Source organism: Podarcis filfolensis (assembly GCF_964270895.1).
Source record: "Podarcis filfolensis genome assembly, chromosome: 12".
Taxonomy (NCBI): Eukaryota; Metazoa; Chordata; class Lepidosauria; order Squamata; family Lacertidae; genus Podarcis; species Podarcis filfolensis.
Window position 1 is genome coordinate 29,959,006 of NC_139614.1, and position 27,117 is coordinate 29,986,122.

Below are 27,117 nucleotides of genomic sequence, written 5' to 3' on the forward strand. Positions count from 1 at the left end.
AATAAAGTCTAAGTTGGGAGCAAATTTATGTATGCTGCTCTGAGTACTTTGCAGGAAGGACAAAATGATTATTATTACTAATTATTAATATTGTTGTTATTTCTTCATTTTTGAATCACCACCTACATGAGCATCAAGGTGATTTAGAAACATATAATAAAAGCAGCTAAAAGTAATAATAATGAAGCTTGTTGATGCCAGGAGGGCACATCTCTCCTGAATATACATATGATCTTGATATGGTGCCAATTATATAGCATAGGAAAAGTTTTATGGAACTATGGCAAGCAATTTTAGAAGAAGGAACACAATGATAATACACTTGTATAGAATAGTGGTTATTCCTTCTTGCACTAGTCATCCAAGGAAACAGCATTTTTACACGCAGTTGCTTCATATTAACATGACTCTAATGCCAAGAAACTTAATGGAGGCTCTCTACCACAGCCTTCAACTCTCACCTAAGAAAGGGCTGAAGAGGGTCCTTCTTCACTGCCATGCATTTTGGGTGAGATGGCCAGGAGAATGCACTTCCAACTTCCATAAAAGCATTTTTAAAATTCTTAGTTTAAAAAGCTGCCATGGCAAACCATGACAGGAATGCAGGCATTCTACTGGCCCCCTCACTCAAAATGCCTGGCTCTAAAAAAGGACCCTCTCAGCCATTTCTCTAAGCAAAGTAAGACAGTGAGGAGGAAGTAAAGGCAGTGGCAGAAGATCTTTGCCTCACCGAATGTACAATAATGAGGTTGGGGGGAAGGTCCCCAGGACAGGGGCAGTGCCTCTGTACCCACCACCTGAGGCAATGGTCTCAATCTGTTTCATTATTGGGCCAGCCCAAGCCACCAACATGGACAATTTCAGTTGTGACTCTCTCTCTTTTGGTATTTTGTGTTTTTAATTCTTACTTGTAAACCACCCAGAGGACTTTTGTCATTAGGTGGCATATAGATATTGGAAATAAATAAATAGTGTCACAAAGACGACCCCTGATTCTTCCAGTTTATATGAAATTAAATATTATATTTGGGACACCTCAGGAAAACAAAAGGAGAGAAAGATGGGCTCAAGTCAATCTTGTTTGAAGCTTCATTCAATCAGAAAACCCAGTACGTTCAAAATACTATTGCAAACGTTCAGCAAGCAAAGTTGAACGCAGGCAACCAATGAAGAACAGCAAGCGTTTCATGCACTTAATTTCATTTAACTATATGGGAAGCAATACTGTTTTCCTCCTTTCTCAGCAAGCTAATACAGTGGTACCTCGCAAGACGAATGCCTCGGAAGACGAAAAACTCGCAAGACAAAATAGTTTTTCATTTTTTGAGTTGCTTCGCAAGACGATTTTCCCTATGGGCTTGCTTCGCAAGACAAGAACGTCTTGCGAGTTTGTTTCCTTTTTTTAAAAAACCGCTTGAAGAGGTGCAGTTGCGACTGACTGTGCTCTGCAAGACGAAAAACATCGCAAGACGAAAAGACTCGTGGAACGAATTAATTTCGTCTTGCGAGGCACCACTGTAGATCTGAAAAGTTTCTTCTCCAAGACCATAAACTATTCTGCACACCACCCAGCAGGGTACACATGAGCATATACCCTTGAGCACACATGCTCTGGTACTAAGCAACTCCTACTGAAAAACAACATGCAGCAAGAAATATTACTACTTAATTCCCCCAGGCAAATGATTGGAATAAATTCCACTCGCGCACTCTCAAGAACAAAATATCCACAGAGAATTTGGGGCATGCATGATGCAGCGCACAAACCCTCATGGGAAAGAATTCTTAGAACTTCTTAAGTTACTAGCTGACAAGTCTCACATCTAGGATATTTATGAAGAAGGTTGTCATTCCCCCAGAGAGATAATGTAATGCACAAACTAAGAGGCAGAAACAACAGAGGAGCTGTTATCCACCCAGGAATGGAAAGACTCACTATCCTGTATCGGTCCCCAATTGCTCCTGATTCTCCTGTGTCCATGACTCAGTTGTCATTCAGGGCTATTGATTAATCATTTCTATGTCACAAAATCTTTATCGAACTCGGTGTACATTTCCCCATGCACACTATATTTAGGCCTCAAAATAGGATCAAGTAAGCTGAGGAACGCCACAGAAAGACAATAGTCTCATCACAGTAATCCCCCTATGCAAACAGAGGCTCTGCAAGAATATTATGTCACTCTATTTCTCTTAAGGAGTCAACATTACTGGGATTACACATCCTCCCCCTGACCAGCTGCCCTCCAGGTGTTTTGGACTCCAATTCCCATCACCACCAGCCAAAATGGCCAATGGTTGAAGATGATGAGAGCTGAAGACCAAAAGATATGGAAGGCACCAAGCTGAAGGAGGCTGCTAACATAACTAGGTCACTCACTGAATGCTGCCTCAGAATAAAGGTCACACCCACTCCATACATTTAAAGCACATGATTTTCCCTGAAGAATCTTTAAAACTCTAGTTTATCCCTCCCAGAGCTATGATACCCAATACAGTGGTGCCCCGCAAGACGAATGCCTCGCAAAACGAAAAACGCGCAAGACGAAAGGGTTTTTCGGTTTTTGCGTCACTTCGCTAGACGATTTTCCCTATGGGCTTGCTTTGCAAGATGAAACGTCTTGCGAGTTCTTGCGAGTTTGTTTCCTTTGTTCATTTCCTTGTTTTCTTAAAGCCGCTAAGCCGTTAATAGCCGCTAAGCCGTTAATAGCCATTAATAGCCGCTAAGCCGCTAATAGCCGTGCTTCGCAAGACGAAAAAACCGCAAGACGAAGAGACTCGCGGAACGGATTAATTTCGTCTTGCGAGGCACCACTGTACTCTTCGCATACTACATTTCCCAGAATTCTTTGGGGAAAGCCATGTGCTTTAAATGCCACAGCATTCTAAATGTGTTTTGATGAATATTAACTATTGTTTTTAAGCTAGTTTGTTCACATTTTATAATGGTATTTTTAAATGTTGTAAGCCACTTTGAATCCCAGCTTGGGAGAAAGGTGAAATAGAAAAAGAAAATAAATGCATTCCATGGTGTAGGTGCGATCAAAGACATCTTAAAAAGTGAATATTTTAAAACCAGCGATTGTACCTTACCCTTAAAAACATTTAAATTTTTAAACTGTTACAACCACAGGAAATAGACCTACGACTAAGCTCTTTGTTACTTGTGAGCAGGGAGGGTGGTGCCAAAAATGATGCAAAGGGCCTAAGAGAAATAATGGCAAGGCAGAAACAACATCTATGCTAAGTCTACAGTTTATATTTTCAGTTCATACATGGCCACTCGGGGGGGGGGGGCATGGTTCAAGATTAACTTCTTTGAAATTTCTTAGTGAACTGAATGCACTTTAAATATAAAATGGTAACAACCTGTGAAATACCCAGAAAATTTTGTTCAAAATATATGATTTTTTAATAAACTCTTAGAAACACTTACCGAGAAAAACAAATCCATCTGCTTCTTTTTCTGTCACCAATACCTTCTTGGTATCTTGGTTTTTTCGGAAGAAGTTGAACATCTTTTTGAAATACAAGTCTAGAAACAAAAAGGTGAGAAATGGGTCAAGTGATGCTAAAAAAAAACTTACACAATTCTGGCATCATTAAAATAAACATTATGAAATGCTCTTAACATCAAGTTCTAAGATTAGAGACTTGAACTGGGGGAGGATCCTGCAGGAACAAACAGAGAACACCAGAGAGATACAAGTCAGTTGTTCATTATTGCTCAGTTCAAGAAATATGAGTTTATGTACACCCAAGCAGCGTTGGCTGTGTCTCAACCTCTGACACCTGGAAAAATAACTCAAGCACTGGAAAAGTTAGTCAAGATAATATTATATTTTCCACCATAAAAGTATTTTAATCAGCACACCACCTGATTATGTGAAGAGCATTTTTACTGTCAAGCAAAATAATTATGTGTGTTACAGAGAAATCAATACTGTGTGATTCCCCAGAGTCAGGACCAGCAGGGCATAACTGACTTTCCATGCTAAACCTAAGGTTGTCTGTGGGGTGGGGTATGGAAGCAAGCAGCAGCAGCAGCAATGACTGCGCTCTTCTCTTTTTGTGTTATGCCACCCACCCCATGGCAGGCATTTTGTGGCTGGGGCCTACAGCACCCTCTCGAAAAAGGTTGGCAACCCCTGATTTAACAGGATGACATATTCTAAACTAAGTTAAGTCATGAAATGACCTGTTTTAATTATTTGTTTATTTAAAATCTATCCCACATTATTATAATTATTAAAATTTCAGTACTGCCCTTCATCCAAGGACCTGAGGATGTTTTACAATATAAAGACACAAAAATAGCATAGTAAGAAACAAAACAATACAGTGGTACCTCGGGTTAAGTACTTAATTCGTTCTGGAGGTCCGTTCTTAATCTGAAACTGTTCTTAACCTGAAGCACCACTTTAGCTAATGGGGCCTCCCGCTGCTGCCGCACCACCGGAGCACGATTTCTGTTCTCATCCTGAAGCAAAGTTCTTAACCCGAGGTATTATTTCTGGGTTAGTGGAGTCTGTAACCTGAAGCGTATGTAACCCAAAGTACCACTGTAGTTCTTTTATAAGTAAGGTGATCCTTAACCTTAACCTTAGCTTTCATTCCATGTAACAGTAAGTACGCCTCCTATCACTGCAAGGATTTCTACTTGCACAATGGAGCTTCCCCACCCCCTTCATCCCCGTGTGCCACCAAAATCTGTTCAGTGGGTTCTCACAACCCTCCAGAGCAGATTTTGAGGGGGTGCACGGGCAGAGCGCATGGGGAAAGTCTTGTTGCACAAACACAAATCCTTGAGCTGATGGAATGAGGGAGTTGGAAACTGCCCCATGACCTTTCACTTCCTATCAGTTCCCAATCTGTTGTGAAGATATGTCTTTCTCTCTTCCTAAATCCTGCAGTACTTGCCTTTTCACTTTCAGCAGCTCCAAACATTGACTTCCTTCCAAATGCTTGACTATGAAGTACTCTTCTTCCTTCCTTTATACACTAGGCTAAAAGGGAGGAAAACACAGAGTTACTAAAGCTCACATGTTAGTATCAGGATTTCAAAACTTCATCTGCAATCACAAAATTTAGATTATATTTAAGAATGAAAGAAAGAGTTCACACTTTCATTTTGATAAACCAGGCCACTAGACTTCTACAAAGCTGCATTAAAGCACACTAAAAGTCCTACCAAAACTCATAAACTGCAATATTTAGATCACAAAGCTTTTTGTTATAGGTCTAGGTGTGTTCCAATGCCCAATTGAAATACTCTGGCTTCTGCCCTTTTAAAATAACGCTGAAAATTATTAACAGTCTACATGTCTGTCCTGGGCCCGTTGTTGTTCAACATCTTGAATGAAAGTATGGGGGGGGGATGCTCAGTCTTGATTGTTTTTTCCAATGGGTCTACCCTGAGTAGGGGTAATATTGGATACAACTCATACACACATATATAAGAACAGTAATACTGAACCTAACTTGTAGGGCTCTTTTAAGGAATAGTGGACTTATGCACATGAAGGTCTTTGAATCCTGAAGGCTGCTTACTGAAACCAATAATTCCTCTAACTTTTGTAGAAGCGTCTTCCTTATCTAGTTAGCAAAGTTTCCTTCAACACTGCACAAAGGGGTACAGGTATCTTTGCCTTTGGCAAATAAAAATTGCTTGTAGCCAATCAGCACTGAAGGTTTACAAAAATTGGTTCTTTCTATGGCAAATACAAATGTCTTAGGTAATGGGCATTTTGAGGGCAAATAATTTTTCAAGAAGTAGTTTCTTCAGGTGAACAGTTCATTTACAGGGGCTAACCAGATGCAATAATGTATGACCACCTCCGACACATGATTAAACATGGCCAATCCCATAACTCACAGTGATCTACTCACATAAACAATGTAATGTTTCAAGACAGAGCACACAGTTGTCTCCAAAACCTACTTCTGCTGCATCCCCCCGCCAAGATACATGTTTCTTGGGATGCAACGTTTTAGTTGATTTGCAGATTACAGTATATTAACTAATTAAAATTAACAAGCAGCAGCTTTGGAAAACAACCAAACTTTTTTTATATACAAGAACTTACAAAAACCACAGATAGCACGTGCCATCTTACGATGAGCATATCCACCCTTGCCTGCCGTGATAAATGAATAAATAATCTAGAAACAGAGAGACTCCATTTCCTGCTTGTTTTGACATATTTGAATTTAACGAATTAATCAATCACCTAAGCCGCAAACTACTAATCAACTAAGTTTCTCTGAATGGGATGCCAACCCTTGTTTTCTTCTTGACACCCCTCTATTCTATGGGTCACCAGTTCAGACGTTAATTTATACACAGAAGACCAGACAGGTAGGCTGTCAAAATCCAACGTCATCCCGTGGCTCTACGCCACTATCTATGGGTAGGACGACCCACCAGCCCCATCTCAAGGAGGACCCAGAAGAGCTCTGCCCCATAAGGTGGGAAAAGCAGTAAAGCGAATTTGTTGACGCGAGTAGCTCCGCCCACCAGACGTGAGCAGCTGACGTAGCAGCTCCACAACACCCCCTCCAACTGGCGACGCGCATGCGCGTGTTCCAAATCCGCACGTACATTCTGAATGTTAACGGATATAACCGTCGAAGCGCAAAAAACAACAACACCGCCGGCGTTATTCGACGACTGCCCCCGCGCGCCACAAGCGAAGGACGAAATAACCCTCGGCCTCGACTTTCCTGTTTTCGCCACGAGCGAGGCCTCTCTGACAGCCGACCCTACCTGCCTGTCTTGAATACGCACCTCCGGCAGCCTTTTCTCCACAACAACCTCCGGTTCCGGGTTCACGAGGGACACCTCCCGGCGAATGAACTGAAGTAACCTCGTCGGCTGAGGAAAATCAGTCTAAGTTAGCTGGCGCGCGCATGCGCAAAAGTCCCTAACGCGCCCTCCACTACACGGAAATGACGTAGAGGCCGCCTGCGTGTAGAACGTTCTGCGAGCGCATTGGAAGGTTTTCACTGGGACTGTCGAACTCTGCGCGCTTCGCCCGTTGCCGTGGTGACCCGCGCGGCGAGCGGAAGTCGAAGTTTCCCGCCAATGTAGCCTGGATAAAAGGCAAAGGGCGGGGGGGAGGCGGCCTTGGTTCAGACGCCCAGTTCCGAAATGGCCGACGTGCTGCAAGGACCCCGGGTACGCGTAGCCACAAGTCAGTTGGCGCAGTACATTGGGAAGCCCGTTTGTTTCGTGGGGCGCCTGGAAAAGGTAAGAGTGGCTCCTTTACTCCTCTTCGTCCGCCGGGGGATTTGCCTTGCAGAGCATTGCAGGCCCCTTGGGGTGGTGCATCCGCAATGCCCATGGTATCCCTCGCTTAGCTCCAGACAAACTTTCGCCAAAGGCTCCTGCTCTTTAATGTTGCCGTTTGTGAGACAGCTGAAGTCGAGGCTCATTTGTCATCCTTTATTTAAAAACAAAACATTTATCTCTTGTTTGGTTTGCAGTATGAACACATTAAATATTGTATATATATTGTTAGTTTTACATAGTGATTGTTGATTATACACAACAAACATAACAATTCCACACAATTCAACAAAAAAGAGGTTGTCTCGAAGCTTCTGAGCTCCCTCACTCCATGAGTTCCATTTCTAAAATTTTGTTCCTGCTTCTTTTACTGTAATGTAATCTATTATAAATCCATAGTATCCAAAGTTTGTGTTACTTTACAAGTGTTAATGTATTCCTGCTAGTGATTTCAACTGTTTACAGTGGGAACACATTAAATATACACAGGAGGGGTGGTATAGAAAATTATTCATAGGATATTTAGCAAATGAAGTGCTTTGGATAACTGCAAAAACTCAAGGCAATTACAACCCCAATACCCCCAAAAAATTATAAGTGAGAGGAAGCAACAGGAGGAGAGTGGAGGTATATATCCTTATTTTGTATATATTACCTTGAATCTGTTTGGTTTTTAGGCTTGCTTGATGTTGCCATTTATTTTCTCCCTCTTAATATTGTTATTGCAGATGTAGCTCCCATGGGGCTCTGTTATGGATATGCAATTCATTTTAGTAGAGCAATTAAATCTCTCCATCACCTTTATTAAATGAGATGTTGCATTTTATTTTACTTTTGCTTTTCCCTCCTGGAATATGACTTGCATTTTTACAGGCTGCCATGTACAGTTTTAAAGCAAGCAGTTATGCCCACATGTAGATGGAGTATTACCTGAGTGCTTCAGTATTTCCGACAAAAGACTGACATAGTGGTGTTGATAGGCAGGTGCAGCAGGCTAAAAGTGCCTTTAAAATGAGTGTTTTGAAATTTTATTTAGATTCATACATCTGGGAAATTTTTCTTCTTATCTGATGGAGAAGGAAAAAATGCAACCGTGGAACTGGACACACCTGTAAGTATGTCTTGTCTTTTGGAAGATTTCATAATTCTTACACTTAACAGTTTTTGCTGGTGTTGAGCATAAAAAGGTAAAGGTACCCCTGCCCGTACGGGCCAGTCGTGACCGACTCTAGGGTTGCGCGCTCATCTCGCTCAAGAGGCCGGGAGCCGGCGCCGTCCAAAGACACTTCCGGGTCACGTGGCCAGCGTGACGAAGCTGCAGCTGGCAAGCCAGCACCGGTGCCACACACGGAAACGCCGTTTACCTTCCCGCTATAAAGCAGTACCTATTTATCTACTTGCACTTAAGGGTGCTTTCGAACTGCTAGGTGGGCAGGAGCTGGAACCGAATGATGGGAGCTCACCCCACCGCGGGGATTCGAACCGCCGGCCTTACGATCAGCAAGTCCTATACAGTGGCTTTAATTGTAGAAGCGGAATTGACCTGAACAGTCTTTGTGTTGCTGGTATAGCAGTTCCATATATGAGGGCTTCAAGTTCTAAACCAGGTGAATTTACTGGGGTGGGGCAGGCAAGACAAAAAGGCTTGAATGGGCTGTGTTTGTCACAGATTCCCAAAATATGTGATGTAGTTAAGCTAGGTGGATGTTTGAGAGAATAGATAACCTCACCTTTACTTGGAATGAACTTCACTTTCTTGAACATTCTTAAGTAATTCTTAAAAGTGTTTTATGGTAAGGTGTTAATGTAAAATAGAGAGCCAAGTTTAGTGAGTTGTAATTTCAATTCATAAGTGCTATGTTGGAACATAAAGTGAACTCCCAGAAACGTGGTGGGTGGGGGAGGTGTAAAACTGATTGTTGGTAAAATTCTTAATAAAGACATTTACTTGTTCATCCGCTATTGCAGCTTGAAGAAGAGATCTCAGGGGTCATTGAGGTAGCAGGAAGAGTTACAAATCAAGTAAACATAATGTGTGCATCATATACCCAGTTCAGAGAAGATAAAAACGCATTTGGTAAGTGAATTATTTCCTTCCTCATTGCAAATTGCAGTTTTTCAATACTTTTGAATAAGATTCTGGCACTCTTGATTAACAAGTTTCTTTCAATAATGGTCAGTTCTTATCTACTATTTACCCCCATGGAAGTTATGTTTGGCATGATACCCAAAGAAGTAGATGCACAAAATACATTTTCAGAAATTAAAATCCCATGTGGATACAGTGGTACCTCGGGTTAAGAACTTAATTCATTTTGGAGGTCCACTCTTAACCTGAAACTTTTCTTAACTTGAAGCACCACTTTAGTTAATGGGGCCTCCTGCTGCCGCTGTGCCGCCACTTGCGATGACAGCTTCATGGTCATAGATCAAGTTGTCATTCCTGTCTGTTCAAAACACTGAACTTGGTATATATCTAGCCGGATAGGATAATTCTGTTATTGATGTATTAAATCTGTTATATAGCCTCTTCTATCCAATATAGTTATTGCTCTTACAGAGGGAGAGCTGTTGTGGATACATTTACAAATCTGAGTTTTCGTCAATTGGATTTTTATCAAATTAATCCCTGTTCACATTCAGGCAAGATACTAGTTAAAGCAACCCCTTGAAATATTTTTAACCTTCCTGACTTTGGAATTGAGTATATGTTTCTTTAAGAATGAGATGCACATTATAGTTAGCGTTGTCTCTTAGGTAGTATTGTATAAATAGGATAGTTCACCTGCACTAATGTTTTTTAATGTTATATTCTTGTTTCTTTCAGATTTAGCACTATATAATGAAGCTCTGAAAATTATCCATGAATTTCCTGACTACTACCCTTTTAGTACTAATGCATGATTGGTACTTTTTGTTACAACTTAAGAGTCGACAATTTGGTGATGCTTACTGAACAGAACTGTTCAAGAATCTCTGTATGAAATAATCTTGCTTATAGTGTACTTGGGACTGTCTGCTATGCCAGCAATATAGTACATAATCTAGAAGTTCATGCATTTGTATCCTAAATGACGATGCTGTCCTGAGGACAAAAAACCTGTGTCTAGTGAGAGACAGTATTTTGCAATAGATAAGCATTTTAATGTTAAGCTGTCACTCAGGTAACCATCTTAGGTAAATACATAACACAGTGCTTATTTTTATTTTATTTTTAGGTGATCTTTTGTACATGAAAAGTATCAGAGAAATCAGTGTATTAAATAAAATGCAAACTATCATAATATTGATTACATCTAAACTAAAACGTGTTTGGTTTTATTCTAAGACTTAATTGGCGCTTTAGTCGCCTTACCTAACCAGCATGTTATAGCAGTTCAACAATAAACACCATTTATGCAGTAGTTCTTGTTTGAAGAATGATTCATACCAAATATCTGTTCTTTACAAGGTAGTTGGAATATTATTGTAAAGCAGGACTTTTTTTGGAGGGGGGCACCATAAATCAAAGCCTAATTTTTCAATGTAGATTTACTATAAAAGTAAACACTTTGAATGTTGGAGCTTCCCTGTTTACTTTTAACACCCAATACTGCCCGGTGCTGAAATCAGAACACAATACTACAAAATCTGGTACTAGTATCTACCGGGACTATTGCAGCATCACCTGTATGAAGGTCATGAAACATTCAGCTTAATCAAAATGGGAAGTTAAATCAAGCTTTTATTTTACAATGTCAAAAGGAGAAGCAACTGTATTAACAGAAGTGGTTAAAAACCCTCGGTCTGCAGAAACGCATACACAAGCCGAAATGCCTGAGAACGGTCTTCGAGTCAGAACTAATCTATGCAGTACAGCCCCTGCATCATTGAGCACTGAGTGTTAAGATATTCATACAGAACTTTCATGTACACAAAAGACTTTGTGCCCTCTCAAAGTCAGCAAATACAGCTGCTTTCATTTTAAAAAATACTGTTAAGACAACTGGATGACACATTATTAGCAGTTCCTATTTACATACTCAGTATAATTTTTTACAGAAGGGAAGGAGACACCATATTAATATCAGAGCTCTTTTAATACTTTGAATATAAGGGCACAAAAATAAAGTCTATAAGTTGCTCTTAATGGCTTAAAATTAATTCTAGATATTCTGGAAATGTATTGAAGCAACTACAAAAATACAGGAACTTAGATATTGTGATATGCATCTCAAATATTGATCAATAGTAAAAATGCAATTCTGACAGGAAGTAGACTTTGACTAAGGCAATACAACAATTTAAAAAATGGTGTACGTAGAAATAAATATTTCTGCTTCCATTAAGCATTTGTTTCCCCCCTCCCCTTTTAACATATCTTTGTACAAAGACGGAAGCTTGGATCCAAAATAGCCTGCACGCAAGTAGAACTCTCTCCCACTTGCATCTGTGGCCAATTGTTGACCTACCCACTGCACCACATTGCCCTTCATAATGCAGTGAGAAAGTAGGTAAGAAAGCCCAGGGGCATGCACAGAATATTGTGCATGGTTCTTGCATCCAAGCCAACAGAAGATTGTCAATTAGGCAGCTATAATACAGGCCAAACAATTACATTGCATTGAAAATGTGCACAAAGGAAGTTCAAGTTTCTAGTTGACTAGTGAAAGTTTGAATGCAACTCATTTGCCGTGTTGCTAATTAACAGTAGAAAAAATGTAAACTAAAATGTAACATGCACTACAGTAGGTGTGAGGAATCTTTGGCTCTCCTATCAACCCCAGTATACGTGGCCACTGGTAGTGCGAGTTGTAGGTGAGCAAAATCTAAAGTTCCCTACACCTGCACTAGTGTTCTATACCAGTCAGTGTATTGCCATCTTCTGTATTCATTTCATGGCAATGTTACCTTTCTATACTTTACACTATTGAAGTATATTACATACTATCCACTATCGAAATCGATAAGCTCCTTTATTTTGACATAGGCAGTTTTTTTGGAGGGGTAAAATTTATTTGCTCGTCAACATCTGATACGAGCAGCCATTGCCACAACACATATTCTATGTCGTCCACATTTTGTAAGTGAACTTTTAAGTGTAATGTCTCAGGCTGTTCTTGATTGTGTATTATATGCTTGTGGTTTTCTGATGCAAATGAATGTCCTCTTGACCCAAAGCAAAATTTGGATGTATGCAATTCACACTATACTATGTTTCGGGAATACAGGTAAGCTGTCATTTTTTTCAAAGGTTAGGTCTTTCACATCATTGAACTTAAAAAGCTTCAGATTAATTAATACCGGCTGTAGCTGTGTAACACTAATGACATTATTTTGGGATGCCCCGCAAAGCATGTTACACTGGCACTGAGCTACTACTATTTACTCATCCAAACCAAAGCAGCTCAACTCATGCAAAGATTTGTCTTAGGAGTGTCACAGAAAAGCAATGCAGTGGTAGCTAAGTTATAGATGGGAGCATAAACACTTTGAAATCTAAGCTAGAAAAAATGCTGGTGGAAACATCTGTATATCCAGCACGACTGTCTTTCCAAGAAGAGTTTTCAATAGTGTTTTATAGGTTCATGGAGTTACCAAAGCACAGCAAATGATGCCACTTCATCTCAGATGGAAGCCTCAAGGTCTGGACAGTGTAGTGCTGAAAGTCTTCCTGAAGGCTGCTTTGAATTTCAATGAAACCTATAAATGCCTCTTAAATGAACTGCTTCACAACCCGCTGAACAAAGTCCACATGCCAAATTTGAAGAATCAAAATCAACCACACATCAAATTGCTGATGTGATAGGATGATTTATTTTTCTATTACAGGCAAGTCAACAGTAACACGTTCAGAGGTATGTGTTCGGGCTGTGAGGGAAACCTATTGGAGAAAGCCTCTCATGCGAAGGACCTTATTTAAGCTCTATAATGTTTCATGGCTGGATCATCTCTGCCGGGACAAGATTCCCCGTTGTATCCAGCTGCATACATTTGCAGGAACAGGCAGAAACAGGGCATTCAGTATGGTCCCTAGATAAGAAAGAAGTAGCATTATAACACTGCAAGGCAGCCTTTTTATTTTTTAAAAAACAAAATTAATGTGTATTTTTCTCATTAAAAAAGAATAAAGCACTTTGGTATTGGTTAGAAAGAGATTACAGAATACACAAATGGTTAAAATTGTTATAAAAAAATAATAATCCAGAGCTGCTCATGTCTATAATCCACTCTACAAGATACGTTTTAAAAGTGTCCCTGAAATATCTCCCTCCAATTCTTATTTTAAACAATAAATTGAAAGTGTGTTCATGCTCCAAAAGTAAAATTGATTAGATGCTTGAACAGAAGATTGAACAGTTGGAAGTGGAGGAATGCAGCTTGGAATGTAATACAAGATGATTAGCTACCACAGAATAATGTATGTAACATCCCACCACCCATTTGAGCCTAAATGCACTGCCTGGAAACATCAATTGACTGCAGTTGGAACATTATGTTCATTCCCCATAGAATCTTTCATGAGTGCATCTGTATAGAACTCTGGGCTACAGCTAATGTGTTGAAAGAGCTTCTAGAACAAAGGGCGATAGCTTTAAAAGGTAATATAACTGCTTTGAGGTCAATACTGAGAAAACCATATGCCTCAAATATCCTACCATGTGTCAGCTAGCATTTACTGTGATAATAATGAACAGCTTTATTATAACATCTGAGGGCATGTAGGCTACAGCAAGACAACAGAGAGAAAATACTTGTAAGACCCTGAGAAATAAAAAATGCCCCAAAGTTGTAGAAGTGCAAAAAAAGCAATTTAGCCTTCACATGTGTAATGAATTCACTCATGCCAACTGCATGAGTTACTAGGAAGGCATGTTTTGCAAGGCACCATATGCAACTAGTTCCAATGGAGGCCTGCTGTTCAGAAGGGGGCGGGAAGGGGGGAAATCCCACCAAGGGGGCACATAAATCCTTGAGCATGCCTGTTGTAGGTATTTAGACTTAAGAGCAGTAGTCAACAGTGCTAGTCCAAAAGCAGAACTACAATAAGTTCCCCCTGCACAATGGAACTTAACAGACTTTCATCAAAGGTATCAAATTCATGAGTATGCTTTCATTTGCTGGGTAATCTTATAATTTCTAGGGCTTTGTCTTAAATTCTCGGTGCTATTGTAGCAGAATTAGTAGTGTGGTAGTATGTGCCGGCCTACAAATCCATATAAGCAGAAGCTCTAAATAGGTGGGATGCAGTCAGGAAGAACCCATGGCTTAAGCAACACATTATTCTTTGTTAACTTACCTGAACCAGCTAAGCATGTGTCCAGCATGACCACCGTGCCTACAGTTGTGGCACCAGGAAAACCAGTTGTTGAACTGGGCCAATTTCTTGTCCTTGCTAAGATCCACCTTTTCATCTGACTTTGATCCTCCTATAAATAACAAAATGTAGTCTGAATTGATTTCTATGGTAATGAGAACAGGTTGTTTAGGGTTGTATCCAATTAAGTTCAACTCAGAGGAGACTCACTGCAATTAATGTCCAATAATTTCTATGTGTCTATCCTGAGTATGACTAGGATTGGAAACAACTTTGAAATGGCACAGAAAACAAAATTACCCAGTATAAACAAAACAACATAGTAATCAGTGTCTCAAGCAGTTAACATCCCCAGGCTGAAAAGTATTAAGCTAATTTCCATAATACAGGTGAGAACACCTCTAGGTTTTTTTTAAAAGTTTACAAATATTTGTAAATGGGAATTTCATGCAGCACAGAGCATCTTTCAAATATCGCACAAATAATCTGTACCCATTTTGATGAAAAGATCTTACACTTGGCTCCCAGCTGTGAGGGTAATCATTATCAGGGAAATAAGTGTCTCTTCAAACATTATGTTTCCTGTAAATATGAAGCACTTCTTCACAGATAAAATGTCAAAAATGTAGTTATGTGTCATCACCATACTCATCTATTTCAAAGCACACAAAGTTGAGGCCAGTTGCCCTTCCCAGCATGTGTATCTGCAGGGCAACAGATGCGTGAAATTGCTATAGAGGTGTCAGGATCCAATGAAACACGTGACGAGTCCTGCATACCCAAGCCAGCTCCGGGCTTGTGTTTTGCAAAGAGCAGATCCCCATGACACATGGCAAACTGCTGATGAGACAGACTCAAAAGCAGTTTGTGATTCTGTATGCATGTTTTCTTATTTATGGCAAACTATTTAAAGATTTTCCGAGTTGACCTAAAGTAGCTCTTTGAATTCCAGACATGATTTAAGTTTTCTCATTATCTACAAAATTTTAAAAGGCCTTAAAAACTCCAAGAACCATTTAGTCTGAACTTAACCCACAAGGGCCTGTTTTTTCAATGCCTGACTGGCATTTAAAGAAGTGGTATTCAAACAGCACCGTGAACAAGCCAACAGGTGCAAGAGAGCATGTGAGTTAGGCAAAGGCTGCACTTAAAAGATGAATTAAACGGAAGCTACACTCCAATATGGAACTGATTGGTTCAAAATTGGGAAAGGAGTACGACAAGGCTGTATATTGTCTCCCTGTTTATTTAACATATGCAGAATTCCCATGCGAAAGGCTGGGCTGGATGAATCCCAAGCTGGAATTAAGATTGCCGGAAGAAATATCAACAACCTCAGATATGCAGATGACACAACCTTGATGGCAGAAGGTGAGGAGGAATTAAAGAACCTTTTAATGAGGGTGAAAGAGGAGAGCGCAAAATATGGTCTGAAGCTCAACATCAAAAAAACGAAGATCATGGCCACTGGTCCCATCAACTCCTGGCAAACAGAAGGGGAAGAAATGGAGGCAGTGAGAGATTTTACTTTCTTGGGCTCCATGATCACTGCAGATGGTGACAGCAGCCACAAAATTAAAAGACACCTGCTTCTTGGGATAAAAGCAATGACAAACCTAGACAGAATCTTAAAAAGCAGAGACATCACCTTGCCGACAAAGGTCTGAATAGTTAAAGCTATGGTTTTCCCAGTACAGTGGTACCTCGGGTTACTTATGCTTCAGGTTACACTCTTTGCTAACCCAGAAATAGTACCTCGGGTTAAGAACTTTGCTTCAGGATGAGAACAGAAATCGCACGGTGGCGATTCAGTGGCAGTGGGAGGCCCCATTAGCTAAAGTGGTACCTCAGGTTAAGAACAGTTTAAGAACAACAACACCCCAATAAGGATGGGGCAGTTAATACAAGCAGGCTAAAGCCAGTAACAAACAGCTCATTTTCAGAGAAAGTCATTCAGATGTAAAGCAGCTCATCAAAATAAGCATTCACAGGACTGTGTTCAGTTTTCTGTACCACAAAGCTAGAAGCCTATGAATAATAAAATGGAGAAGTTCAACAAATGGGAGGAAGCCATACCTGGACAGCTGGAAACTGGAGTGCCCATATTTATGAGACAAAGTGCACAGCGAGGAAGGGGCTTGCGGCAACCAGGACAACTTGTGACTTTGGACTTGGTCGGGGAGCCACTTACGCCATACTGACTGAATCCTCGGCCCTGATGAGGGATGGTCGAGCAGCTGTACGAAATTGACTTTCCGCAAAAATTGCAACTTACAAACACCTTGCAAATATAAAAAAGGGATACGAGGGTGATTAGATTTGCTTTTATTTATTATTAAGCAACTAGTAGATATATTGCTACCCTATAGGTTTTTCAAGCTGCACCACTTCATACTCACCCATTGGGATGATAGGATTATCAATGGGCCATAATAGATAAACAGAGCTTACAAGTTCAGAAGCAAAACATTTTTTAAAAAAATTAAAAGCTTGTATGTTCAGGAAAGAAAAAAAGGACAGACAGGTGATATGGGGAGAGAGACTGATTTTGAAAAATATATATGCCAATATTGGGTGGACTTTCTGTTTAGAAATAAAGGTTTGGCATTTATTTATTAAATTTCTATACCACCCTTCATCCAAGGATCACAGTTTACAATATAAAAACACGAAACAGTACCAAACAAAAATAATAATGTTCACCAGTAGTGCCTCAGACAAGCACCGTGCAAACAACTGGATCTTCCTGTTCTTTGTCAAATGAAGTCTGCTGCTTTATGTCCATTGGCTAAATTGACTCATTACGTGGCCAGGAAAATTAGAAGCACATTTACCTGGGCTAAAGGTTTTGAACTGGGATCCAGCTTGCTCCGATGAATGTCAAATTCTGCTCGCTTATGCCAAAACCGCCATGCATCCAATAGATTCCGGTAGTTCTCAATCCAATACTGAACCCTCTCATCTTTAAGCACATCGGATGGAGAACCCTAAAAAGGTAGGCATAGAGGAGACTGTTTCAAAGGTCTCCCCAAAGATGGTCTGAAACCATCATTACATTATTTTGAACACTAGCTTAAGAAATGTTGTTTTACCCATTTTAAATAATTTTAAAGCTTGTTTATGAAAACCACTTAATTAATGATGATGATGATGTATTTGCCTAGCTTGCAAATAACCCCAATCCAAACTGTGGCTTTCTGTAAACCAACAAGGATGAAAGTGCATGTACCAAAAGTTGCAGTCACTTTGCTTCTCCCACCCCTGCTGCGGCCACGCTACCAAGAACTAAGTCATGAATTGCCCCACAATATCCTATCAGAAATGCTTCACAGTAGCTAACATTTGGGTAGCACAATAATGAATTGCTTTTATTATTATTAATTAAATTTCTATACCGTTCTTCATCCGAAGATCACAGGGTGGTTGATAATATACAAACACAAAAATACATACAATAATAATGAACAAAAACAATAACTCCATGCACAGTATTATTTAATTAATTTTTGATTTATTAAATATTTATTAAATTATGCATGTTACACAAAAAATAATGATAGTTGTATAGTATTAACATGAATTTTATAAATCAGATTTTTTATGTAAAAAAATACAAACCTGCAGCATACAATAACTCGCTGTTTGAACATCTCCTGTTCTATCAACATAGCTTTCCATCAAATCCACGCCATCTTTTGTGAGTCCTGTCAGAAGAATTCCTTCAAGGTTCCCAGATTCCTTCATTTCATTTGTCAGTTTGTCAATGAACCTATTCAGCTATTTAAAATAAGAAGATTGGTCAGTGTTTTGCTCATTCCCTGAATTACATCCACACACCTGCACACACACACACACACACACACACACACACACACACACACTCTCGTACACAAATGGGGTGTGGTTGGGCTGGGCTCACTGCAGCATTAAGGTCTTAATTATTATATCTAATCATCAGGGTTTAGCAATAAAAGCAATAAATAATATCCACCTTCAATGTGTACTCAATTTCAAAATATTTCCGAAGGGATACAGAACAAATGCAGTGGCCTAAAAGAATCATGAATTCCAAGCTGACTCTTCTCTGTTAAATATTTACTGCTCAGATGCAGTTCATACTTACTATGGGCAAATGCTTTACAAGACTGTACAGAGATCATTAGACGAGTTCTCAAAAGCTTATGTCATAATAAATCTTTGGTTTTTAAGGTACAACAAGACTATTAGATTTTACACTTATTTCAAATGGCTATTATACTTCAGGATGGCTATCAAAATTCTTTTGGATGACAAAACTCTTTTCCCAACACCCAGAGAATAGCATGCAAGATTGTGTGCAATTACTCATTCAACCCTTTATGTTATCTAGAAAGAACAAAGGAAGAAAATGATGGCGGATCTGATCATCTCACCTGAGCATCAGTTAGGAATTTACAAGCAAATGCCACTCTGTCTCGTACAGCTACATTACTTTCATACTGAAAGAATACAAAACACATTAGCATTAGCCTGGAAAAAAACAGACAGTCTCCTGAAAAAAAAAGGCTGATGTTAAGTTTTATGACAATTCTATATTTACAGTTGTATAAGATGACAAATGAATAAAAACAGCCTTAGTGATTTTGAGAAAACTATTCTTTTTTTCTAGTTGCTTGCCAAGTGCAAGATATGTTGCAACTTCTCAGTTTGGTTTCCAAGCACCACTTCCCAAATCTGGGAGTTTTAGAAGCAGTGTACAGTGGTACCTTGGGTTAAGTACTTAATTCGTTCTGGAGTTCTGTTCTTAACCTGACACTGTTCTTAACCTGAAGCACCGCTTTAGCTAATGGGGCCTCTTGCTGCTGCCGTGCCGCTGGAGCACGATTTCTGTTCTCATCCTGAAGCAAGTTCTTAACCCGAGGTACTATTTCTGGGTTAGCGGAGTCTGTAACCTGAAGGGTATGTAACCTGAAGCGTATGTAACGCGAGGTACCACTGTACAATCAATGGCAGGAGTGCAGGCTCTACCTCTGCTGAACAAATCCTATCTCTTTGCAATATCTAAGGAAAATGTTTACATGGGACTGGGGAACCTGTGACCTCCTAGATGTTCTGGATTCCCATCCCATTCCTGTCTCTGCTCACCACTGGCCCCACTAGCTGGGACGGATGGAAGCCAGGAGTGCAGCAACATCTGGAGGACCACAGATTCTACATCCCTGCCCTTAATCTTCAGAATGGGACCTTTAATGTATTTTTGTCAAGCAAGTGAAGCTGGGATCCCACCTCAAAGTTGAGAAGTGGAATCCATCTGGGGAAATTAATTATTTAGGGTTATGTTCCACCTCTTAGATGATGGCCAATGCTCGTAAACCTGAGTTCATTATTTCCTTTTCAATAACATTTTCACAGTGGATTGTTTCACGAAAGCTGCTGAAGACCGAAGTCCTAAGCAGCCCAGGGCCAAATTTTCTAACACACAAAGAACCAGATCAAGTTCTCAGTTTTGCATCTGAATATTTGTGCCTTTGTGTATTTAGTCAATGGAGATTAGCTAACAAAAATAGCTTACCAAAACCCCATCAAAAGAACCCGATTCACTTGTTAGGAAAGCAAACATGGCACAGAGATAAGGGTTGTTGAGCTGTAACCTCAGGGTGCTGCACATTTCCCTCCACAAGGAGTTCTTTTCATCAGTATAGCCTGATAATGCCATGGCCACTACGTTGAGGTTTAGATCACCTGCACAGCAAAAATAAAGGCCGCACAATAGCAAACATTTCAAGCCATTTGGTTTCCACTTCTGAAGGACATTTTGAAAATACAGTTAAAATCTTTTGTTTGGGATGACAGAGGGATCTGTACCCCCAAACTCAGCAATCAAGGTGTTCAACAAAAACAACTGCCACTGACCCTGGAACAGAACTCGCTCTGAAAGGCAGAACAAAAGATGCTGGTACAATTTATTGATTATGAGAAGAACTTGACTTCCCGATACTGGGAAAAGTAACACTACAGTGGTACCTTGCTTCTCGAACTTAATCCGTTCTGGGAGTCTGTTTGACTCCCAAAACTGTTGCAAACCTGTGTATTCCTTGCTGAGTTTGTGTACAAACTTTGTATTCCTTTCTATTTTATGTTGACTGTATTTGGAAGTAATCCTGTACATTTAAAAGCCAAAATGTTTTAGTCATGCATGTATAACTGCTGGGCGGGGCGGGATAGGGCACTTGAATAATAAAGAAGTTTTCAGTCAATTCTGAAAAAAACAAAATACCAATGCATGGCTTCTGATTGGCTGCAGGAGCTTCCTGCAGTCAAGCAGAAGCTGCATCGGATGTTTGGCTTCCAAAAAACGTTCACAAACTGGAACACTTACTTCCTGGTTTGTGGCGTTTGGGAGCTGATTTGTTCGGGAACCAAGCCATTCGAGAACCAAGGTACCACTGTATTGACATGAACTACTTCATACACCACATTCTATTCATGCATAACTGTTTAGTTTGATCTACCATTCAGAATGGCTGATTCCAGGACATAGTGCAACATCAGATGAAGAAATGGGGGCGGGGGGCGGGTTGGTACCACTGCTCCTTCAGCCTCTTCATCCATGGCAATGCTTCATCCATGGTACAGTAGAATTGTGATGTCTATCCTTTCCTGTTACTAATGCAATTGGGTGTGGGATCCAACCAGGTTCCCCCCCCCCAATATACTGTGTTGGATGCAAAGATCCATGAACATATAGAAAACAGCCACTGGCTACAAACACTTGCACAGTGCTATAATCAGTGGGTTCCATTCATGCCTCCTGTTTCTGCCAATGGAAAACATTCAGATTTGGTTTGTTTTTCTCATGTTCTTTTTAACATAGGGTGTAAAACAGCCCTCCACAAACAGAAGACACCAGCTGCATCTGGCAGAGCACTTACCTGATTCAATCCTTTGTGAAGCGGAAGAGAATATGAAATCTCTATTTTCACTGATAAGCAGGACATTATTAAAGAAAATGCAACAAGGAGCAGCTCACTCTGCCAAAGTGATACCAAATCACAGCAGGTACCTTTTCCAGAAGATGCTCCTTTGTTCAATATCTGTATTGCTCTTCGAATGTCCAAGTTGAATAGAGCTACAGCAGCAGCTCGCTCCCAGTCTCCTTCCTGTTCCAAAGAGTATAAAAAGGGCTCCACATCCAGATCTGTGCCCTTCTTTATCCATCCACAAAGCTGCAAAGCCAGTGACCTCTCCTCACTCAGATATTGAATAATGTCAGCCTGTCTGTCTGATCCACTCCTGCTGTGCCTGAGGTTCTCTGTTGTTCCTAAAGAGCAATTGTTTTTTGAGTTATTTGCATACAAAGATAAATAGAAACTTAGATTCAGGAACATGTAAAGCTAAAGCCAATACAGTCGTACCTCCGCTTACGTATCCCTCAGGATATGTAAACTTCGGGATGCGTAAGCACAAACCTGGAAGTATATTTCCGGGTTTTTGCTGTGTGTGCGCAGAAGTGGTCCCTCCAGTTGCAGAAACCTTGGGATTCAACCAGAACTCTGGAACAGATCCCGTCCGCAACAGGAGGTACCACTGTATTAACGATAAAAGCACCACAGTTACTGTTAATTAAGTCAGCTCTTCAGCTATTTCTTGCACCTTCGTCAAAACCTGACAAAAATTACTCATTTGGGGAGAAAGGATTTATCTATTTTTAGAAATCTGTTTACAAACAGATTAAGTTGGCTTGGGGTACTAGGAAGTCATGCAGAATGTCATGTGAACCAGAAAAGTGGTTGAGAAAACACACTCAGAAACGGCATGAGTTCAAAAGACACCAGGAAGGTTTCATTTTTGTTATCAGACGTGTTTACATTCCACCCTTCTCTGAAGAACCTCAAAGTGGTGTACATCGGGCCATTAAATTTCCCACTCACATAAACCCTGTGAAGTAGGTGCAGCTGGGACAGAATAGCTGGCCAAAATCACTCATTAAAATAAAATTTAAAAATTAAGTAAGAAATCAGTCAAAATGCACTTACCCATAGAGGATTTCACGATAGATTTGATGCCTGCATAAACTAAAGATCCTTTGTTTCCTGTGCATTTCTGATCCATATCCTCAGTATACTGCTTCATAAGTATTTTCAAGTATAGGAAACTTGGCAAATTAACATTAAAATAAGATGCGGCAAAGATGATGATGATGATGATGATGATGCATTTGGTGGCTAGGAAATTCCTATACCCCACTGGGTTTGGCCCTCCTCAGTTCTTGAAGAAACGAACTACAGCTTGGATCCCAAAAGCTACTTAAGGTCCGCAAAGAAAGAGCTTGTGCTATCCCAGTGGAATTTATTACCATTTCCACCCTTCAACAGCTGGTATTTGTGCCATATCATGTGGCCTGAGCACTGCCAGTAATGAGTTTTGGGTTGAAGGTCAGTGGTGACTTTGCTTTTCTGGCATAAGGTAAATTAATTAAAGTTTTTATCTAAAGTTTTTATCTAATGGCTCATTATCTAATGGGTTGGCTGAATGGGGGAGGGGGACGGCAGAACCTTTTTCTTCTAATGGTTTAAAAAATAATGCTAGATATGGTTTGGGGCAGTTTATATGAGTTTGTTCTGGTGTTTGGATTTTTTGTAACTATTGATGTTTGTTCTGTTGAACATATAAATTTTCTGCTGGTTGTCATAGCCTAAGGCAATAAATAAACTTCAACAGAGTAACACACATTTGGATGAAGAAGAGCAGCCTTTTAACGAAAAATCAGCCACATGTCCTATGTAATACACAGACCGTAGGTAAAGGTAAAGGTACCCCTGACCATTAGTTCCAGTCATGGCAGACTCTGGGGTTGCAGCGCTCATCTCGCTTTATTGGCTAAGGGAGCCGGCGTACAGCTTCCGGGTCATGCGGCCAGCATGACTAAGCCGCTTCTGGTGAACCAGAGCAGCGCACATAAACACCGTTTACCTTCCTGCCGGAACGGTACCTATTTATCTACTTGCACTTTGACATGCTTTTGAACTGCTAGGTTGGCAGGAGCAGGGACTGAGCAATGGAAGCTCACCCCATCGTGGGGATTCGAAACGCCGACCTTCTGATCAGCAAGTCCTAGGCTCTGTGGTTTAACCCACAGCGCCACCCGCATCCCTACACAGACTATACTATATTACTGGTTAAATCTGCATCATGTCAGCAGAACTGTTCTGGTTCCTTAAAGGAATTGGAAAGTGGTGCATCACCCTGACCCCACCCTGCTCCATGTGCTCCCTCCTCTACCTTTCCTTCCTACTACCACTGTCTTCTTGAACACCAGTGGATCATCAATACATATTTTGCTCCTGCCAATATGCCCTAAGTCTCAAGTTTCTGTTGCTGCTTATTTCTTTCACCTCCTGTCCTACAACCAATGGACATCTTTGCAGTTGTCTGGCTCTTTTTTGCCTAGATGAAGCTTTGGCCCATCCCACCTACAGTCTTCCCAAGCAGCAGAAATAAATACATCAAAACAATGCTAAGAAGAGAGTATCTCATTCATCTGTCACCAGGACAAAAGCATTGCCTAACAATGCAGCCAGCCCTCTATATTAAGACTCCTTCCCGCATACAAGAGTTTTTAAAAGGATATAGTGCAGAGTGTACCAAAGTGACTTCAGTTGTGGGTCTTCATTTCCCGCTAGCACATGGTTTCTCCAGACCTGTTCCGTGTCAAGGCCATACCTGGATAAAGCTCTAAGACGCATTTTAGTGGCTATGTCTTTTTCCAAAGAACTAGCCTTTCCATCTTCTGTGCACTCATACAAGTGCCTCCCACATGCCCACATTAAAGAGGTAATGGGGCTCCATGCCAGAGAGATCCTTTCAAACACAGTGAAGTCAGACATAGTTCTGTTTGGAGTCACAACCACCATTCGATTTTGATTAGTGGGATGCCATGCAAAGGAAGCAATATAGTGTTCACAGGGCTGCACACTTCTTTCAATGATTGTAGGCTCAGTTTCATCCCCAATAGGTGTAGGAGTGTGCTGCATATCGTAGAGCTTGATTATGTTACTATCCCTAGTCAAAGTAGCTAGCAATCCAGTTCTCGTCGGACACCATGCTACTTTAGTTAGAGGTTTTGGTTGTTCAGTCAGGGTCAATACAGGCTTTTCAAATTTTCTAAGGTCCCATATAGCAACCTGACCTTCATAGAAGGAAGCCACACGATCATGGAAGTAGGGGTCAACCGTTACGCCCTGAACAGCCTTCGTATTCACAAACATCTTTTGGCTTGTATTCCTAAGGTCAAAGATAGCCAGGTTTCGGTGCATTCCAGCTAAAAGAAGTTTCTGATCCCGTGGAAGCCAACAGAGAGAAAGGCAAGCATCGTTCTGGCCTAATTCATAAAGTGGTTTTGTCACAACAAGTCCTGCTTCAGTGTCTCCAGATGAAAGCCTTACTTTCTCAGCAGCAACTGGAGTTTCTGGAGTGTATTTACTACTTATGTCCCAGATCAGTACTGAAAAATCAGCCCGATGTTTATCTAGGCCTGCAGCAAGCCAATTGCTGTCCAGTGGATTCCATGCCAGAGTGTTACACTGCCGAGCATGCTTTGGAACAAATTCCTTTCCTATCAGATCCTTGGATTTTGAGTTATGATCTTGGCCAAGGCTGGTAAGGACAACTCGGCCATTGGCCTGCCCAACTGCCAGGAGACATTCAGGATCATATTTAGGATACCAAGCCACACATTTCAGATACGGAGTGTCTGAATTAATGGACAAAAGGGTAGCTGTAGTTTCTTCAGATAAACGCAGTGATCCTGCTTTGAGTTCAGAACTGACAGCAGATTCAATGTGGTAGAGGCTGAGCTCTGAGTCACAGACAACAAATCTATCAACGTGGTGTGGGGCCCACAGAATATCAGGTTTGGAGCCACTCATGTCTGCTGCTGCAAATTGATGTAAGTAGTTTAAAGTGTTGTTGGAAGACTAGAACTGTGTTCGTTCATATGGACACTGTTTTTTTCAAAAAAAGAAAAAAGAATATTATAGCATGACAAGGCCATGAATGTCCTCCAGATCTAAATGAGAATCTCTTAATAACATTCAAATTTCTCGTTCCCAAATGCTTTCGGAGGGAATCGTGCAACGGGAGGCTAAGACTCCAATCCCAACCCCACTTACCTGCCACAAAGCCCCAATGAATTCAGTGGGACCAGTTTCTGAGGAGAAATGGTTAAGATTGCACTATATAACCCACTTAAATTTTTCTGCAGTTTTACCTAGGTTTTAAGTAAAACAATAAAAAAAAGTTTTACTTGGGATCGTTCGCACGCGCGGTCGATACATCCTGCAAAACCCGTGATTCTCAATACGCAGTTTGCACACCCGCCCCGCGTCCCCACCCGTCGTCTGAAGCGCGAATGGGTGTGTCGTACCCGCCTTGAACTCAAAAGGGCGCAGCACCGCGAAGGCGCGCAGAGGCCGCCCCGTCCCCAAAGACCCCACCCCAATTCTGCAGGATGCTGAGCACTGCCGCCCCTGCGGCTCAAGAGGAAAGAGAGGCCGAGTCCGCCACCGCCCAAACCGGAGCTGTCTCGCGGGAGGGACTCACCCTGCAGCCCCTCCACTCCTGGGGTCCCGGAGTTGCGCAGTCAAAATGAAGCGAACCAGTAAAGGTATAAGATATTGGGGGGGAGGGAGTCGCAGTTTCCACTTCCGTCTTCAGGGAGACTTCCGCTTCCGGTGAGAGCGGGAATACATCCGGTGAGGTGGGGGCGAGTCGGAGGAGGAGACCTTATGTAGAATGGATGGGCGTGGCTTTCCTGGGCTTCGGTTCTTTGAACGCGGAGGGGTTGATAAGCGGCTGCCCTTACGTGGCAAGGAGGTTGCGCAGACTTCGGCTGCCCGGGATTCCAGGAGGCTAAGCTGCCCGCCAGCCCGACTGAACATCACTTTCAAACAGTGCCGGATTTACATATAAGCTGAACCAGCTATAGCTTAGGGCCCCACTCTCTTGGGGGCCCCCAAAAAAATTTAAGGGGAAAAAACCTGGATGTGCATTTCCAAAATATAAGATTAAATAAAATAAAATAAAACCAGCATACACCAACAGTGTTTTGTGTTATTTTGTTATGTACCTATTAGGTCGATAAATTACCATATAGCATATATTCAGCACAAAAAAACAGCGACAATTTGTTGTTGACAAAGGACAGCTGGCCATATAAAGGGCCCCATTACCTTCAGGAGCTTAAAGGTAAAGGTAAAGGGACTCCTGACCATTCGGTCCAGTCGCAGACGACTCTGGGGTTGCGGCGCTCATCTCACTACTGGCCAAGGGAGCTGGCGTACAGCTTCCGGGTCATGTGGCCAGCATGACTAAGCCGCTTCTGGCGAACTAGAGCAGCGCACAGAAACGCCGTTTACCTTTCCGCCGGAGTGGTACCTATTTATCTACTTGCACTTTGACGTTCTTTCAAACTGCTAGGTGGACAGGAGCTGGGACTGAGCAATGGGAGCTCACCCTGTCACAGGGATTCGAACCGCCAACCTTCTGATCGGCA

The 27,117-nt window shown here is 41.2% G+C and overlaps 3 protein-coding genes across 11 annotated transcripts in view; 1 reads left to right on the top strand and 2 right to left on the bottom strand.

Moving 5' to 3' along the window:
- UMAD1 (UBAP1-MVB12-associated (UMA) domain containing 1) overlaps positions 1-6,918 on the bottom strand; it is a 40,599-nt gene extending 33,681 nt beyond the window's left edge. For 2 of the 8 annotated variants that reach the window (XR_014540347.1, XM_083578961.1), the window contains exons 1-3: positions 6,788-6,918; positions 4,921-5,006; positions 3,437-3,535 (exon numbers count right to left, since the gene is read on the bottom strand). Coding sequence is in view for 4 of the 8 variants with exons in the window: in XM_083578961.1 (XP_083435087.1) it covers positions 3,437-3,518 (82 nt within the window). In the remaining 4 variants the exon portion in view is untranslated. Of the gene's footprint in view, positions 1-3,436; positions 3,536-4,920; positions 5,007-6,086; positions 6,560-6,601 lie in introns of those variants that run through there. The other 6 variants (XR_014540348.1, XM_083578959.1, XR_014540349.1 and 3 more) reach the window with 5 other exon arrangements.
- Positions 6,919-7,131: 213 nt separating this feature from the next.
- RPA3 (replication protein A3) lies at positions 7,132-10,692 on the top strand. The gene is made up of 4 exons (XM_083578965.1): positions 7,132-7,249; positions 8,325-8,399; positions 9,257-9,365; positions 10,116-10,692. Exons 1-4 carry the CDS (start codon positions 7,151-7,153, stop codon positions 10,190-10,192), a joined length of 360 nt encoding a protein of 119 aa, XP_083435091.1. The 5' UTR covers positions 7,132-7,150; the 3' UTR covers positions 10,193-10,692.
- Positions 10,693-10,994: 302 nt separating this feature from the next.
- On the bottom strand, positions 10,995-26,319 carry MIOS (meiosis regulator for oocyte development). Of its 2 annotated transcripts, XR_014540313.1 has the most exons (12): positions 26,166-26,308; positions 24,196-25,567; positions 22,601-22,699; positions 21,628-21,885; positions 20,137-20,306; positions 18,998-19,063; positions 18,204-18,362; positions 17,420-17,572; positions 16,662-16,866; positions 14,568-14,697; positions 12,147-13,300; positions 10,995-12,106 (listed from the first exon to the last, which is right to left on the bottom strand). XR_014540313.1 is itself a non-coding variant. In XM_083578593.1 (11 exons), exons 2-11 carry the CDS (start codon positions 25,490-25,492, stop codon positions 13,204-13,206), a joined length of 2,634 nt encoding a protein of 877 aa, XP_083434719.1. In that variant the 5' UTR covers positions 25,493-25,567; positions 26,166-26,319; the 3' UTR covers positions 10,995-13,203. The 2 variants fall into 2 exon arrangements, 1 of the variants encoding a protein (XP_083434719.1); XM_083578593.1 differs by having other exon boundaries at positions 10,995-13,300; positions 26,166-26,319.
- Between the last annotated feature and the right edge of the window lie 798 nt (positions 26,320-27,117).

Bases quoted from the DNA above. Each gene is read 5' to 3' on its own strand.
- RPA3 (XM_083578965.1), top strand. From the start codon at position 7,151: ATGGCCGACGTGCTGCAAGGACCCCGGGTACGCGTAGCCACAAGTCAG. The intron at 8,400-9,256 runs GTAAGTATGTCT...CCGCTATTGCAG, and splicing joins CCGTGGAACTGGACACACCT to CTTGAAGAAGAGATCTCAGG. The intron at 9,366-10,115 runs GTAAGTGAATTA...TGTTTCTTTCAG, and splicing joins AGAAGATAAAAACGCATTTG to ATTTAGCACTATATAATGAA.
- MIOS (XM_083578593.1), bottom strand. From the start codon at position 25,492: ATGAGTGGCTCCAAACCTGATATTCTGTGGGCCCCACACCACGTTGAT. The intron at 22,700-24,195 runs ATATCCTTTTAA...ACTTGAAAATAC, and splicing joins ACTTTGGTACACTCTGCACT to TTATGAAGCAGTATACTGAG. The intron at 21,886-22,600 runs GTAAGTGCATTT...ATTGCTCTTTAG, and splicing joins TATCGTGAAATCCTCTATGG to GAACAACAGAGAACCTCAGG.